The sequence below is a fragment of the Doryrhamphus excisus genome, chromosome 12 (assembly GCF_030265055.1).
Source record: "Doryrhamphus excisus isolate RoL2022-K1 chromosome 12, RoL_Dexc_1.0, whole genome shotgun sequence".
In the NCBI taxonomy this organism is placed as follows: Eukaryota; Metazoa; Chordata; class Actinopteri; order Syngnathiformes; family Syngnathidae; genus Doryrhamphus; species Doryrhamphus excisus.
This window is the reverse complement of record NC_080477.1, coordinates 6997704-7016301: the sequence shown is the minus strand read 5'-3', so window position 1 is coordinate 7016301 and position 18598 is coordinate 6997704. Positions and strand designations below refer to the sequence as shown.

Genomic DNA, 18598 nt, shown 5'->3' with positions numbered 1-18598 from the left:
TGTGTACTGAAATAATTCAGGATTTGATTGTTATGACTTTTAACACAACTCTGTAGCCTCTAAGCTGCCATGTGGATTCTAGCTTATGCACCGACAAAGATGAACCCCCGGCTTCAATAAAACAAAGAATCCAAGTTTTCCTGTTGGTAAGTTTGTTTTGTGATTAATGGAAGTCTTTTCTATCTTTGTAAGGGCAAAGCTTCTGCAAAGCACAAATAGGACTTGTGTGTTAATTGGATTAATCACAGATTAATCCCTTTTAACAAATTAACCATGATGAGTCACCATTAGCAACTGTGTGAAGTATGCCATATTTACTGTATTTAATGAATACACAGATAAATGGGATCTATTATAGTTTGTATTATGGGCTCCAAATGAACTGAATGTCAATCAAGCTAAAATACGCCACACAAGTGGATTTGTCTGACTTTATTTTCTCTAATAGTACGTAGACCAATTGAATCATACTTTTTCCAGGTGACTTTTTGGGTCATCAGTATGACCCAAAGTTTGTGATGGGAGTAAATTAATTAATGCAATGTGCATATTAACAGACATCGCCATGATCAGAAATGGTCAGTAGTGGTGTGCGATACTGTTAATTATGGCATCAATTAAATATATACACAATCTTGTTTCCACTTTTCAAATACTGGAGGAATCGCTTGCTTAGATTACTGTAAGCATTGTGTGATGAGGTCTGTGAGGCAGGCAAATTCTATGCCATTTTCCTAACAGTTCAGGGGGCCGGATGAAATTGCAGCACAGGCCATATTTGGCCCCTGGGCCTCAGTTTGATACGGGGGCTGTGGTATTTTCCATCAAATGGTGGTCAAAAGTGGTACCCCATACCGCTAGATTTAGTATCAATCAGATTCCAAGTAAATACAGGGCCAGTATCGCCGATATCAATCATTTTTAAAAACTGAAATCATCAATCTAAATCTGAATTTTTCCGGCTTTTAACATTTATCAGTTAAAATCAACAATCACTTTATTGCAATGAGGAACTACACAACAACCATAGATCCTTGGAAAAGTAGAAATTTCAAGCACAAATGAATGGATAAAAATAAAAATCCATTCATACAGGTATACAGGCCCACTGATAAAGCATGGCCCCCCACAATGATCTGCACAAATTCTGGTCTCAGTACTTGCATAATTTGCATGGCCAGCATACACACTCCACATGTCACCCATTGAGCATGTTTGGCAAGCTGTCTGGATAAGTGTACACAACAAATATGGTGCGTGTATGTTGATGCAGGTTCTCCTTTCCTACTGACAGTGTAGTGCCATTTTTAACCATCGGAGGGCAGTAAATGCTAAAGTTAAATTAGATTCCAAGAAAACTATCAATGAGGGAAAATGAATGGTAAAAGTTAGATATAAATAAAGTATTAAAAAATATTAATTATGAATAATGAATACTACTCCACAGTGTAATTAAATGAACAACATACATTGCGTCTTGTGTTCTGTTAATGTGTTTTATGAATTAATGTGGGAGAGTTGGAGTATCCGTGTGTCGATGGCATGATTCCGACCAGACTGGGAAACTAGACACGGGCGGAGAGTGTTCCGTTCCCAAGTATGTGCAGTTCTCAAGGGGCGGAGACAAGGCTGCATCCACAGCGAGCTGAGCTGAGCGGCGCGGAGAGCTACCTCAGTACGGGCTCCCGCTGCTGGGACAGGGCTAATAAGTTAGCTAACAATAGGACTCTCTTTTGGTCCCTCATGGCTCCGTGTTTTTTAATGACAGAAAGGACTGGCGCTTCCCACGAGAATCGTGTGTGGTGAGGTGACTGTGGGACTCGAACAAGTGACCCATCTCAGTTGGGAATGTGGGATAGAACAACCCCGGCTACCGACCTCCCGGCTGGAATCCTGTGAGAATTGGAAGTTCCGGTTGCCCAGGTTATGGAAGAAAGTGTTCTTTCTATTGCGTGAATTTTTTTTAGATAACTTTTTAAAAACTTAGACTTAATATTACAACCGAGCCACAATGAGGAGCACAGAGGAGGCGGAGGGCTTGGACGGCGAGGCCTCCAACACCTCCATGATCTCCGGGGCGAGCAGCCCCTATCAGCCCACCACCGAGCCAGTCCACGCGAGGGGTATCTTTGGGGAGATTCGCTGCGATGTGGACTACCTCAAGTCATACTTTGGTATTTTAAAGGGAGTCGAAGTGGTAAGCTGTCATTCAGTGTTTGTTAAGAGAAGCTAATGCTCAACAAAGTGGTCCTAATCAGACATGACGCACGGTGTGTCCACTAATTAGACCCTAACATATGGTCACCGTGGAATTAAGCTGCTAGCTTCTCAGTTTTCAAGTGACTGTCAAGGCTGATTCAGTTCATGATCATTGTCTCCTTGGTTGATTTGATCATTATTTTTCATTCTTACTGTAATGCAGGGGTCTCAAACTCAATTTACTTGGGGGCCACTGGAGCTAGGGTCTGGGTGAGGCTGGGCCGCATCAGGTTTTACAAAAAAAAAACAAAAAAACACATTTATTAAAAACAGAAAAATTAATAAACTTTGCTTTGGTTCCGATTTTCTACAAGAAAAGCTCTGATAAAACATTCCACTGTTCTCAAATATCTTAATTTTTATTTTTATGCACAAAATAAGATGAAAAATAAATAAACAAATCAAGAAGAAAGAAAATCAATCAGTAATAAATAAATATAATAATAATAAAATGGCAAATAATAAAAACTTAAGAAACCACATATAGTTGGTGGATAGACAAATTATTTTTTTCAGATTAAAATGAACAAAGCATTATTAGAGCCCTGTAGACATGACAAAACACGACTATAGTCACATTTATACTCTTTTTTTTTTAAATTTACAACATGTTGCGCAACTGCAGGGTCTTGAGACACATGCTAACTCGCAAACTAGAGAGCTAGCGACCTAAACGGTAGCCTTCAAGTTATTTCCTTTAAACTTAAATAGCCAAAAACTTACCACTTCCACACAGATAGGGAGGATAACTATTAACAGTTATTTAACCTTTAACATGAACATTAATCAGACGTAATATTTTTTTCTGGGTACATGATACCATACAGCATCCATATCTAACTTGCGCGGGTCGCACTAACATTAAACTTTCATATCAAGGCGGGGGCCTCAAACTAGTGTGTTTGAGACCCCTGCTGTCATGATTTTGAATATTGATAACATATTCATTATTTCCATCAGTATAAACCTGTAGTTATTGCTTTTCAAACAAATATATTTTCACATTTAGATGAAATTATGTTCAAAATAGAGTAAAAGTGAGTCACATCTGATGAAAACGTGTCAACTTTGTGGATACTAGAAGCTTTATAAAACTTGTGATTGAATAATACTGCTTTTCATCACACTGCATTGTCTGTACACTAGAAACGGCATCGGTGGTGGTGTGAGTGACCGAGCGTCCATAGTGTTACTGTCAGAAGTAGCACCTGCCATTTTAATTGCCATGTTTGTTGGGAAAATAAGGAAGTTGGCGCCTCCTTTACTGAACATTGCAATAGAATAGGAGGCCATTAATATAAGTGGAATTGGCTTAAGATGTGTTGCAAATGGCAAAAACAACTGCATGAGGGAAATTGTGCAGGTTCACAGACTAATTGATTTCCAGGCTACTAGGGGAGCCAGACCGGATAGTACCTAATGTTCCACAATTTCCAAAAACTTTCGTTTTCGCATTAGTTTGAACTTAGATGTTTGCCTTTATCATCCACTGTAATTTATTAATGTATCAACGTCCTATTTTCCTCCATTTTCACTCCCTGTAGCTTTCATTGCCGCTTGTCCCAATGCTTTTTGTGGATTCCAAATTAGTCTCAAGAAATGTGTTTACAATTAAACACGGGATCATGTACTGTAAGCATTTTCTGAGCTCTGCGTGCTAATGCCCTTCTGCTTTGATACAGACAATTCATTTAAAGCTAGTCATAAAGTATGTCTCCTTCACAAAACAAGGACAGCCGAGAGCCATCCAAGTTTGCCTTTGGTATGTTAGTCTCACAACCAGATGGTTTTTCTTCCTTTTTACTGCCTCATTCTGTAAATACTTCAATAAAAGTGTCGGATGAGGCCCTGTATCTTTTGTGCCAGATGAAGGTCTCAATGAATAGGATGGAGGACAGATCATTAACGACTAAACTCTGTTAACTCAGTTGGCACTAATTGTAGCTCTCTTGGCGCTCTACAGGACTTTGCACTTGCTGGAGAGAGTCAGCTTCTAGAGATGAATGACTTTACAAGCTTTTACGGGACCAGTACCGACATAAACAAAACCTAACAAGCCACCAACTTCCTTCTGTTACACGAAACCTGTTAAGTCCAAATGAAATCCACGCCCTGCCCTCCATCACTGTTGGAATTATCATTACATTAATCCTATATGGTTTTTTTCCCCAGCACCTTTTATTACTGTTGTGAGGAGTCGTAATGAAATATTACGCTAAGGGGATGTGTCAGAGTGTGGATGGAATGAACTTTCCAGATGGTCCCCAATGTCCGTGAGCACTTCCTGCTCAGTGAGACGTTGCGGTCGCTCCTGGTTGAAATGTTACTTTTTCAGCTTTAGAAGGGAGACAGAAGTATACACAGCCACAGTATACACATACATATTGTACTCTTTGTATTAAGGTTTCCAACACTCACACTGCATTCTCACATTGCACAGAAGTGTGTATGTACGTATTTTAATGATAATTCACAATGGCTATAATTCCAAAAGAATAGATAGGTGGTGTGTGTGATTGTTCACTTGCACAGACTGTATTATTCGTCAAGAGATTATCCAATATGGATATTTGTGGCCCCTCCTCCTCCTCTTGTTTGTCTGCCTGGCACCTGCGACACAGGAACTGGAGGGTGGGGGTTTGGGGGTGGGAGGTGGGGGGTATTCTCTTAGAGACATCTTCCCCCTGACATCACCCTCCAGCCTGTGCAACCTTGCACTTCTCTTTGGGTGTAACCCTTTTGGTTTTGTTATGGGGGGAAAACTGCACTCTTTTCTTGTGTTTGTCCACCTAAGCACTTGCAAATTTAGACGAAAATGAGTTAGGGCAAAAGAAAAAAGTGCAAGAAAAAACATTGTATCATTCCACTATTCATTTTGTGGCATATTCACTCCGAAGAGTGAATTTCTTGTGTGCTCAAACGTTTCCTGAGTGTCATATCAAAACCAAATATTTATATACTTGGGAGTGTAGTGACACACCGTAACAATTGACTTTTTTTTTTTTTTTAGCAAGGAATCCTCATTAAACTGGAGGAGCAAGGTCTGCTGTTGAGGAACGGGTGTTTGCTAATTAGACTGTAAAGCACATTTGTTCAGCAGTGTCAAAAAGATTAACTGATTCAACAGTCTTTTCCTGATACATGGCAAAATACCATGTTTTAGGGGGGGGGGTATACGGCAAAAGGCCTGCCACAAACGGGCATCTGTTATGGATGAAAAACACAAGTGCATTTTATTGATTTCATTTTGAATGCACAGAGATACCTTGATGAGATCCTAAGGCCCATTGTTGTACCATACATCCATGAAAATCACCTCATGTTTCAGCAAGATAATGCACGGCCCCACGTTGTAAAGATCTGTACACAATTCTTAGAAGCTAAACATGTCCCAGTACTTGCATGGCCAGCATACTCACCGGTCATGTCACCCATTGAGCATGTTTGGGATATGCTTGACCGGCGTATATGGCAGCCTGTACCAGTTCGCACTGATATCCAGCAACTTTGCACAGCCAACATTCCACAGGCCACAATTGACAATCTGAGGATAAGCGGCATAGAAAATGTATGCATGGATGTTTGTGTGAGCCATATTGAACAGAAACGGGATCAAGTTTTGGAGCTGAATCCAATTTCCGATGGTAAGCGAGTCGTGTAAGCGTCTCAATTACTTAGTGTTATTTATTGTACACATTTTGTTTGTCATCTACAACACAAAGCTACGATATGGAGATTTTGGTCAGATAGCTTAGCATGTATTGACCTACACTAGTTTGGTTGTATCATCATTATTGTCAATTGCTCTTTATGCAGGCCTGGTTTGGACACCTGTACACGTGTACACTGTTATAGTCATGTAATTTACCACAGCGAAAGGTGAACTTGAAATATGCATCAATTTGAACCTCAGACACAGACTTAGTCTGTGTTTTAACCTCAATTAAACTTTCAACTCAAGCCCACTTTCGCACAATGGCAGACCTGGTCTAGGCAGGATGTTGCAGTATTTTTCTTGGTTCTGTTGAGTCTCTAGGTTTTGGACCGCTCTGAGCCCACGTGGTAATCTCCATGCGGTTTTGTCGGGCCTTAGATGGCCAAAGAATACCTAAATAGGAGAATTCCTGCCATACTGTGGTTTGTTGATGACTTTTGCCTGGCGGAAGGCCTCCACACGGGGCTGCCAGGAGTGGACTCAGGAGGTTCTTGGCCTCTGGTCTATTCATAGGACAATCACTCCATCATTGGGTCAGCCTGGAATTTCTGTACAAACATTGAAAAATGTTACAGCCGTCTTTGTGCTGATGATCTGTGCATGGCATTCCTCGTCAGTTTTTTCAGTAATCTAAAACAAGTGAGTAAATGGTCCCTGCAAGAGTGCGGATGGAGAATGGGCTGCAAATGTTTCTCAAAACATGCACTGATTTCATCATATGTACTTCAGCGTTTGTAACTAAGCAAAAGTTCAGCAAAAGTTTGCTTTCAAAAGTAATGAAAAGGACACAGAACATTTTGTCGAAACTAATTAAATGATAACTATTGGAATGCTTTTCAAAATACACTTAGCTTGGTTTCACAAGCAAAACCTGAGCCGTCTCCTTGGCTTGCCGTGCAAACATTACCTTGATATGAAATATAAGTCAATCATTTAACATGTAGGTGATTTAGTGTCACCGTGGTTAGCCTGGAAAAAAATGGTTGCGGATGTTGGAGAAAATGTAACTCAAAGAAACGTCAACTCAGCATTTTTTGTTTAACTTGTGTGCTGACATTGAAACTAATGCTGTACCTTAAAGTGATTAAATGATCTTTATTGTGACACGGCTCTCAAACTGATCATGTTGATGTTTTTGCAGGAATGTGCAGCTACTTAAAATTGTTGGCAGTGTGTCTACCTGTATCTTGTGAATAATTTCAAACTTTGGTCCCTCTCACATCAGGTCCTGTCACTCATCGGATTCATCTGCATAGAAACCATCATGATGTGTTCCCCATGTGGAGGCGTCTACTTCTTTGAGTTTGTCAGCTGTAGCGCCTTTGTGGTCACGGGCACCCTTCTTGTGATTTTCTGTCTCAACCTGCACACCAAGGTGCCCCACATCAACTGGAACCTCACGGTTAGTACACAACTCAAATAGCAAATAGTGAAATTTACACCAGAATTTGCAAAGAATCAAACTCGGTTTGTAGATCCTTGCAAATTTTAGATGAAAACATGATATTTTATATATGAGGAAACCTGACTTTTTGTGCACATAATCTTCACAATTAGGCAATTTATTAGTAGAAAACCAATTTTCTTTGCCTGGCGTTGGTAAAGTTTGAGTTGCACAGAAAGTAGTCAGAAGCAAACTTCATCTTGCTTGAGATGTTGTTCTTAATATGCATTGAATCGACTTGATATTCACATCAATACCCATCACAAATCAACAGGAACTTATCAACCTAAATGCCTATCTCACTCACGGTGCAACCAAAAGTAACACATGGAACACACAAGGTCGAGCGCGATGCTTACACACAAATATACCATCCATCCAGCCATTGTCTATGTCGCTGTATGCTGGAGCCTATCCCAGCTGTCTTTGGGCGAGAGGCGGAGTCGCCAGCCACTCGCAGGGCACAAACAACCAAACAACCACATTCATACCTACGGTCAATTTAGAGTTAACCTAACATGCATGTTTTGGGAATGTGGGAGGAAACCGGAGTACCCGGAGAAAACCCACGCACGCACAGGAAGAACATGCAAACTTCACACAAAGATGCCCGAGTGGAGAATCAAACCCAGGTCTTCCCGATCTCCTGACTGTGTGGCCTATATGCTAACCATTTGGGCACTGTGCGGCAACAAATCTACAGTAAACCTCGGATATATTGGACTCGGATATATCGGAAATTCGCTCACAACGGACAGATAAAAAAGAACCGATTTTTCTGTAATGCATTTCCAATAAAAATTCATTGCATATATATCGGATTTTTTATAATGGATTTCGCCTATTTCAGACAAAATTTCCAGTCCCGTTCCAATGCATTTCCATTAAATTTCCCTCGCATATATCGGATGGCCGCATCGTGGCGCTCCGATTCGCCGAATCGTGACAGGCCGCTATACGACGTCATTTGCAGCGTTTGCAGCGTTGCCTGCGCGTCCAGGTACATTGGAAACATAGTCAAGGAAGTGCCTTTTTATAACGGATAAAATCCGATTTACGCATATACCGGATATAAATCCGATATATGCGTAAAACGGACATTTTCCGGTATACGCATATAACGGATTTCGCATATATAGGACAAAACCAGTGGGAACAATTGAATCCGATATATTCAAGGTTTACTGTACCAGTAAAACAATACTATTTTATACAAATGAATGACCTGCCAAGCTTGGGAATGCCACACCCCAACAAGAAGTTACTCGACATGCCCTGGGGGTTGTACATTATTATACAGTACAACCTCGGTTAGCGTCTGTCCCAGTTAGCATGTTTGTGGAAAATTTACACCACAATTTTGCCTTTGTTTGCTTGCATTCTCCGGTTAGTGTACAATCATGTCTTTTTATGTTGTTAATGCACTACTTGAGTAGCACACACAAGTCTGTGAGGACCAGGCAGCTCTTTATTTAACAGGAGCCAATAATGAGCTCTGAAAAAATAATAACGAGCTTGTCAATCCATTGGAAATTGTAGGAGGTAATTACTCAATATCCCAGTCTGACTCACGAATTTCATCTTACAAACAACATTAAACTCATCACACAGCAACTTAACAATCAAATGTTAATATAATAATATATAAATGTACCAATATGACTTTTTAAAAGTTTCAACATAACTCATTTCATTTGAGAAAGCCATTCAATTGGAAGAGCATAGAAAGCACAGAAAATGGTGGATGGCATTGCCATGCTGCTTCTGTCCACCAGAGAGAGCCAGAGGACCCAAAGCCCAGAGGGAAACTGACGTCATTGCAGCGCCCCAATGAATGTGATGCTCAAACACAATACCTTATGGGAAAATTTCAAAATGTTTGTTTTTTTCAAATCATATTGGGACATGTTTGTATATTTGTCGCACAGTGGCGGTTTGGACTCAAATGATGCCCTGTGTGGACTGACGATGTGTTTGTATCGTGTTGTATATGTTGTATATGTGTTTGTAACTATATTAAGTTATATATTTGGCCCGTTTCTCTTCTTCTTTTCTCTTCTTTTTAAATTGTGCACCTGATGGCTTTAACTTCCTCTTTTCCATGTTTTGTTGACAAAAATAACGGCACTGAATTGCACTCGGCTACCAGTCAAGGCTAAACCAACTCATATTGACTCAATTATTTTACTTTTTAGTAGTGAAAGAACATGTTTGAGATTATTGGTCTGCAATATAATGAAAATAATATATCAAGAATGAAATATGTTTTATTTTTTAATTACTGTTTTAATTTACTTAAAAAAATATGATTATTAATGAGTTTGGTTTGGTTTGGTCACGTACTAGTAGACAGTTGATGACGTCTGAGCAGAATTTTTTCCCTTTTCCAGTACCCCCCAAGAGAATGCCACCCTTGGTCAATTGCCTATATGGCCCATAGTTACAACCGCAGCTGTTGTTAGGTATACCTTTTGAGTGTTAAGTTGCTGTGTGTTGAATTTAGTGTTCTTTGAAAGATGACACCATGAGGCTGTTGTTTTACTATACCGTTATATACCGTTCTCCCCGTGTGTGTGGGGGGGGTCTCTGGGTGTTCCAGCTTCCTCCTACGTTCCAGGCAAGAAGATGGGTGTACCATATTTTCTGAACTATAAGTTGCTCCGGAGTATTAGTCGCACAAGGCCAAAAATGCATAATTTGGTAGAAAAAAAACATACATGAGTCGCATTTTTTGCGGGTAATGTATTTTTACAAACTACTTGACAAAACAGACTTTACGTCCTCTTGGAAGGCAAGTTCTATCAATAAAATAATAGAGAACAGGCTGAATAGGTGTAAGATATACTAACACAATGGTTATTAGGCTACACAAAGAATAAAGGTGTCCAGTGTTTATGTAACATAAAGAGTTTTTTTTTTTAATTTATAAGTCACACTGGAGTATAAGTCGCAGGAACAGCCAACCTATGAAAAAAAGTGTGACTTATAGTCCGGAAAATACAGTATCTATGTATTGAACTTGACCCTGTCTTGCTCATTAGATTCTTCTTCTGTGCTTAAGAATGGAGCAAATAATGGACTTATGCTTATAGTGTGAAGGGCTCGTTCAGATTTTTGCACATGTCAAGGTGTAAAAAGTAAGGATGTTGGTGGGAGGTCCAAGAGCTTCAGTGTTACCAGAAAACGCCTCGTCAGCTGTAGGCAAATGAGCTAGTTGGGTTTTCTTTACTCTGGTTGCCTTTTACTGTTTGCCTAAATACACACGATGGTGTGTTCTAAGCAGCAGGGAGTGGAAAATAGCTTTTAGCTATAATTCCAGAGGCCACACATCTTACATGACATAGACTGAAGCGGTGGATGTTAAGCCAGATGCCCAAATCCAAGTGCAGCTATCAGATTGCCTTGTTGCCCTCAATGGTATGCTATTCTGCCTCAACCAAGGGGAAAAAACGTGTTCTTTTGGTTTAAATGAAATTGTTTTATAAATTCCGAGAAACTGCAGGAAACTTTCATATCGTTTTCAATATGCTTGTTTGTTCTTATTCTTCAAAATGGTCTACATTTTCTCATTTGTTTTTTCTCCGCATGGCCTGCTAGACTCTCTGGTCACTTGCTTAATGAGGTTTCCATTCACTGTAGGATGGAGAACCTAAGAGAACTGAGGAAAAACCATGATTTATTCATTAACAGCTGCTATGTTTATGTCTTGTGCCTTTGTTAGTGAGTCTCTGTGTTAGTGAGTCATTTCTGGACCTCGTGTGAGTCTAGCAAACTTTTATGTTTTGTTTTTATGAAAACAAGTTCATGTGTGGTATAGCTACAATTAACTATCCTTTTCTTAACATTGTGCCAGCTGCGGCCAACCTACGATGCTTTTGCTCTACCTCACATTGTTTTATGACGTTTATGTTCAAAGCTGCTCCACGCTCATTAACCACCAGGGAACTTTACCCAAGTACACACACTAAACCTTTTCACTACCCCTCTTCTCCTTCACCAACTTCAAAAATGCCTGATGCAGCCATTGCAGTCAGCAAGTTCTGCACGAGGGTTTTGATCATATGATTATGTGCTATGTGACTCCATCTCCTCAAATTCACCCCGGCTTTGGCAGTGCTGCAAGGAAAAGTTGGGTCCTAAACTCCCACTGGGGCCCCTTCTATGTGGAAATAACATTATGCCGTGGATGAATGCTTGTTTTGCAAAAAATAATGGAAGCTGATCTAAAATGTCAATCGTGAGCAGGAATTCTGGGTGCAAGGAGGAAACACTGGGAGGGGGGAAAACAGGCAAACACAATTGAAATAAGTAGGATTCCATTTTAAAGGGGCCCTATTATGCTTTTTCCACGTATCTGACCTAAAAATGTTACAAAGTTTCAGATAATAAACTAGCTCTCTAGCTCGCTGTGAGGTCACATTGAGCTGGACTTCCTTAAATGTTCCCAGGTACAAGTTGTAGGCTTTCCCTCCACCTGCTCTGCTATTTGTCGAAGATTTCACCGTGTTACCATGGAGCTAACGCTAATAACTTCCAGGAAACATTTCTTCAGGTTTGAACTTGCCTAAAGATGAAAACATCAGAGTAGAATAGGTGGAATAGGTGCGGATTCTAGAAAATCTAGAAAGCTTTCTGTGCTTGTTTTTGTGTGTAGCTGCTCTATAGGAGTCCACAACAAAATTCGCCGTGGTGGAACACAATCATTTAACACTCCTCCTCCCTTTTGAAATAGTATGTCAACCGAGCATATTCAAAGTGTGGCCTGCGAGCCATTTGTGGATTTATATGGGCCTGTGAACTGTACATTGTAGAAAAAGTAACTAAGGAAAAACTGAAAGTTATGGAAGAGTTGATACTAAAAAGTCTGACAGATCCCTTCCACAAACATGCAGTGCACACATACAGTAGCTGAATAATAAACAATACATATAGCGATTAATTCATGTTAATTTCTGACTTAAAATAATGTACCGATTTAAGACACGCCCCTCCCATTTTTTAACCTTCCTCTTGTGTTAGCTTTCTGGTATCATCTCTTATGTTAACGGGTCGGTTATTAAATCAGCTATAAAATACACTAAAAACAATAACCATCAAATTTGCTTCTCATGTCTTGGTTACCTTCTTAGGCTTCCTCATCCATGAAAATGTTGGTTTTAATACTTTTGGTGTGGGCATGTACGCCTTTTTTTGTCAATATACCCCTCCATTTTAATTTCCAAAAATGGTAAAAGGAACCTCAAAAGAATCATATTAATAAATTGAAGGTTCTTTTGTTACCTGGCTATTACTGAGGGCTATATAGAACATAAATCAATTAGTTTTATTTATTTTCTCATTTTAGTATTAATCACTAAAGAAAAATCTATGGTGTTCAGGTGAATTTTGACCCATATATATATTAATGTCAAGAAAAGGTAGAAAAAGTTATTGTTTTCAGCAACACAACTTTAGTATAAAGTGAAATGAAAAAGTAGAACAGGTCCAGATCTTGGTTCACTGTACTTCTTGCCATTCTTTCCATGATCCAAATTGTAAATGTGAAATCAGCCATCAGTCAAATGAGTGAATTCCCCTCACATGTCTGGACCTTGTTTTTCTGCTGGTATATTGGAAAAGCGGTCAAAATGAGAATCCCCTGAAGCTTACATGATGAGAAGAGGAGCTGGTTGTCATTGTGTTGGCTAATTGTACACTTATGATTTCAGTTGTGGCTCAAAATATTGCTTTATAGTCATTTATTATTGTCATTTTATAGTCAACCAGACCATTTTAAAATTTTGTAAAAAAAAAAAAAAAGTTTTTATTTTGTTGAAATAGAGTTTCCTGACAAAGTCAAAAAGCCTTGATGCAATAAACAAATGTTATGTGATTCTTTTTATGCATTAAAATGTAAAACGCGTCGGTGCCGACCTTAACACAAGAGGAGGGTCAAAAAGAAAAATACACCCACCTCTGGTTTATGCCCTGCCCATTCCGAGTACAGATACAGAATTAGTTGGCTGTACTCGCTCATCCCTCATAGATATGATGTTTCCCTTATAAAAAGATATGGAATTGTTAACTTTAAAAGTATGACAATATTTTGCTGTAAGATGCTAGTCTTGTCGCTGTCGTTGCCAACACAATAAGGACCGGCCAAGACTCAGCCAGACAGACAGACAGAGAGAGACAGCGGTTTGGGGGTGTGTAGTGTTATTTTAGGTTTTACAGCATGTCGGCCGGGTGAAAACACGGAATGTGAGAATGAGTGGAGAGATTGAACCGACTGGATGTGTCATATGTTTGCTGGCCCACATGAAACATGGGACAAAGACCCTCCGAGAGTACAGTACACTATATCGTGTCTAACGTGCTATGGGTGTCATGATGTGTGTTTGTGTGCTAAGTGGGAGTGGTTAATGAATGAAACCCTCAATGAGAATTGAAGCCCTTTGGAGAATGCTGTGTGTGTGTTTATCATATGAGCCACCATGTGTAAAATAATTGAAACCATGCATCCTATCATGACGGTCATGTGCCTGTCACACTGATCACTTGATCATTAACCCTTCCCAAACCTCTCCTAAGTACTTTGGAAGGGAACACGTTGAGGATATACTCTAGTTCAGGGGTGGGCAAACTACGGCCCGGGGGCCACATGCGGCCCACCAAGCGTTTAAATCCGGCCCGCCAGTTGCTTTTAAGGAATTCAAATTTTAACATACCAGCTGGCAACATGACTTTCAAGTCGGATGTCTTATTCAGTAAAAAAAAATAAATAAATAAAAAAAATGATGTGGTCTGATGTTTAAAGTGCTCCTGAAAAAAAGGAAATGAGAACATATACCTGATAGTATGACAATTAAAATTAGACAAATAATTCACGGCGTAAAATTATAAGCGTAAAAATGATTAAAATGATTAAAATGATTAAAATGATTAAAATGATTAAAATGATTAAAATGATTAAAATTATTAAAATTATTAAAATTATTAAAATTATTAAAATTATTAAAATTATAAGCGAAAAATTGTGTGTGTTAAAATTAGACAAATAATTCACGGCGTAAAATTATACGTGTTAAAATTATTAAAATTATTAAAATTATTAAAATTATTAAAATTATTAAAATTATTAAAATTATTAAAATTATTAAAATTATTAAAATTATTAAAATTATTAAAATTATTAAAATTATAAGCGAAAAATCGTGTGTGTTAAATATATGTTCTGCCCCCCCCCCCCCCGCACAATTTTGTTAACTCAATGCGGCCCATGAGTCAAAGTTTGCCCACCCCTGCTCTAGTTCTCATTGTCTCCATCAGGGCGTGGTTTGGCGTGTCTAACTATGTACTTCCTGTGCTTCAAGGGATGCAGTCTGACAGGTTATTAGAGCGAACGTTAAGAGCAGTATTACTGCAAACACCTGATGTGTGTGTGTGTGTTCTTGTAGGATTTGGGCAACACGGCAGCCAGCACCTTCTTCTTCTTCTTGTCCTCCCTGGTGTTGGCCTGTATCAAACACAACACTGGAACAGAGATAGCAGCAGTGGTGAGTCTTTTGTTTCTTGCAGTTAAAATGTTGGTAATTGTTACTTTAATGATGTATAGTGGTGATGAAATTACAAATGGATTGAATGTTTGATCTATTCTTATCCCGGATATTGGAGGGGGAAAAAAAACCTGAACACAAATGATGGTTTTATTGATTGGCTCTGGGGCTGCATGGAGGTCAGTGTGAGTGGTTAGCACGCAGACTTCACAGCTAGGAGACCCGAGTTCAATCCCACCCTCGGCCATCTCTGTGTGGAGTTTGCATGTTCTTCCCGTGCATGCGTGGGTTTTCTCCGGGTACTCCGGTTTCCTCCCACATTCCAAAAACATGCTAGGTTAATTGGCAACTCCAAATTGTCCATAGGTATGAATGTGAGTGTGAATGGTTGTTTGTCTATAGTATGTGGCGACCAGTTCAATCAGCCTCTCGTCCGAAGACAGCTGGAATAGGCTCCAGCACCCCCCGCGACCCTCGTGAGGATAAGGGGTCGAAAATGAATGAATGAATGAATGATTGGCTCGGATGGGAACTGTAATTGCATCTTGTCAAATTATTGATTGATATGCTGTTTGCAAAATGCACGCACGATATTGACAAAGCACAGGAACTTTGGCAATCCAATACAAACATATCATCCCATAATCAGTTCACAGTTCCACATGTCCAAAAGGAGTAGGAAGAAGCAAAGCTTATTAAATCCTACCCCTCCATCTGGTACTTTTACAATCAGTAACTGTTACATTTGTTCACTTCCTGCTTTCCATAATACAGTTTAAGTTGTTTTTTTTTTTTTAATAATGTACCTTGTACCGAAGTACAAGGTGATATGAGCATCCAATGACATAATGGGTACCATAGTAAGTGTCAATATAGTGATATATATAGCACATCATGACTGGTTCAAGACTCTTCATCCTTGTATTTAGCAAACATCAACTGCTTGTATTGTTTCTTGAATTGGCTCATCGTTGTGCATTGTTTGAGTTCCAAATTCAACTATTCCATAGTACTTTTCCTATACATAAAAGAGAGCCTTTTCCGACTTTCTATATTTCTTTAATGCACGAGACTGTGGAAGAAGAAAGATAATGGAGGATGATGGAGGATGATTTACACCACAATGGTTTAGTGTTGGTGTCTGAGTGGCTTCAGACCAGAGGGGCTTTGCAGAGAGAACAATTAGGACTAACTCGTGTCTGTTAAGACCTCAGGCTTATCCCATTGGTAAAGTGTCTTTGTTCAGATGTCACATGATACTTGGCTGATTACAAACCAAAACAAAGCTAGATTGTTCATGAGTGCATGTATTTACTTTTGTGTCGATTGTTTGAATATTCCATCCAGCATCGGCAGCTTCATGAAATATTTCTGCTGCCAGTTTGTCACCTTCGTTCATTGTTACTGTACTTCCTGTTTCCTCTTCTACGCAGACCTTTGGCTTCCTGGCCACAGGTGTGTATGGCCTAAACACTTTCCTGGCGGTTCGGCGTTGGCGCCGTGGCAACTCTGGCGGGAGCCAGAGAGCAACTCAGAGCAGCGAGTACATGCGAGCGCGCACGGCCTCTCGTGGAGAAATGGAAGCGCGACCTGAGCTTGCATGAGAAGACGATCAGACGAGCTGGAAGGAAAAAAACAGATAACTGACAGGGAAGGACACCGTATGGAGTAGAATGGTGGACCTAAGTCAGGATTTGGAGCGACATCACAAGACTTCCTGCCTCCATTCCTGAGGCACAGATGTGCTCTGCGGGTTTGTTTACCATGAATCCAACACAAGCATTCCACAATAAAAAAAAAAGACTCACTTTGGGGAAGAAGTGAAAGAATGGAAACAGTAAAACTTTTATTCATGTCGAGGATGACCTCCACTGAGGTGCAGACATGGCTGACTTTACGTCTCTGCAAAATCCTTGCAGCTACTCATGTTCTGTCTTTTTCACGTGTTGCATCTGACTGTGAAGTAGTCGCGGGGTAGTTGAGCTGCTGTTGTGAGTCGCTCGTCACTTGTCTGTGAGGTGATTGCACGGCGATGATGATCCAGCAACAGGAACCAAGGAACCACTCCTTTACTTACACCAGCTGTTGTCCAGACGAGGCTGATATTAAATATTTAATCACGCTGATTTAGTTCATTCCTTCTTTTTCTTCAACTGCCTTTCATCAGTGATGATTAGCCACTACAGATAACTTTGCTGTGTGAAATATTTTTTTTTTACAATATGAATATTGTGCATTTTGAGGTGAAATATGAGTACCTTTCAAATTGGTGAGAAATGAAGTTTTGGATCCATTCCATTTGTGTCCATTTGGTTTTGTGTCAACACTGTGATCAAGTACAATGAAGCGATGAAAAGGTGGTTCCTTTTTTGCACATGTAAAAGTGATACACACATCTGTAGTGGATTCCTAGAACTCAGGTGTTTGCGTACCCCGTTCCCTTTTATGACAACTTTGGCAAGACAATCAACCAGTGCGTCAATACGAATGCCTTATTAGACGTGATAGATCTATTTGTGTGTGAAGGTTTGTAACTTTACGGTACTGCCCTTTTTTTTTTTAACATTTTAACAGTTTTCAGTACTCTGGTTCTCTTATAAATCTGTATTTATCATCCAGGAAATCCAATTATTACTTGGCACTCCATTGTGAATATACTGTACTTACCAGACACTGCACACTAATCAATCCCATGTTTTTTTTCTGTCTACTTACTGTATAGCGCCACCTCATGGTCTTCTTTTTAAACGTACTCCAGCTCTTGTACAGTACTGCTTTTGAACACTTGTCTGAACAAAGCATTCCATTCCATTCCAGTCCATTTTCATGTATGCAAACTCATACAGTATATCATTAATATGGCAATAATCACTGCAGGTATTTAATAAATTATATATTGCTTATTTGCTAAGTTTGTCATTAAAGAAATTGAAAATGGTCAGATTTTTTTTGATTGTTTTTATATAATTATGTGTTTTTCATAAGTAATAATCATATATCCACTATTAATAGTGGCAGTTTGGGCTTGTTTCATTGACTAATGACTACTGTTAACTGCTGTTAATTTAGTATTAATGGTGAACATACAGTATGTTATGTTGAATAACAGCATAATCATATTTAAATAACTTGAAACATCAAATGTCAAATGTGTCTTAGTAATAGCAGCAATTCTAATCTTAAATGAAACTTTAGGTTAAAACGTCATAGTTAGATTAAATAGACGAGACATGATTAATGAAGTCCTAAACACTTTGTTTTGAACAACGTGTGTCTTTTGTTTCTTTCATCCTTTTGTTCAACATTAAAACCTCTGCGGGAAAAGTAGAGATAAACCGGAGGTTAATTCAACTTGGGGTCATGTCGACAAAAACATTGCGAACACTTTTTACTCTATTTGTTGTTGTTACACGTCATTGAATAGATTCGACCAATCAGCACCTCGTGCGCGCCACACGTGATCACAACTTCCGTGTCCGCCATTTTAGATGTTTTTTTAAGCCTGTTTCAAATCGCACACGTACACTCCAGTGTGTACACTGGATACAATGCGTACTTAGTTCCTGATGGCGCAATTTTATAGTGTCGTGTAGTCCAAAATCTATTAACTTACCAGAAATGACGATCACATTATTTATCAACTTC

At 39.3% G+C, this 18598-nt stretch overlaps 1 protein-coding gene across 1 annotated transcript; it reads left to right on the top strand.

Annotated features, from left to right (window-relative positions):
- Positions 1–1553: 1553 nt before the first annotated feature.
- Positions 1554–17846, top strand: cmtm4 (CKLF-like MARVEL transmembrane domain containing 4). The gene is made up of 4 exons (XM_058089655.1): positions 1554–2197; positions 7200–7376; positions 14855–14953; positions 16387–17846. Exons 1-4 carry the CDS (start codon positions 2012–2014, stop codon positions 16555–16557), a joined length of 633 nt encoding a protein of 210 aa, XP_057945638.1. The 5' UTR covers positions 1554–2011; the 3' UTR covers positions 16558–17846.
- The last annotated feature ends 752 nt before the right edge of the window (positions 17847–18598 follow it).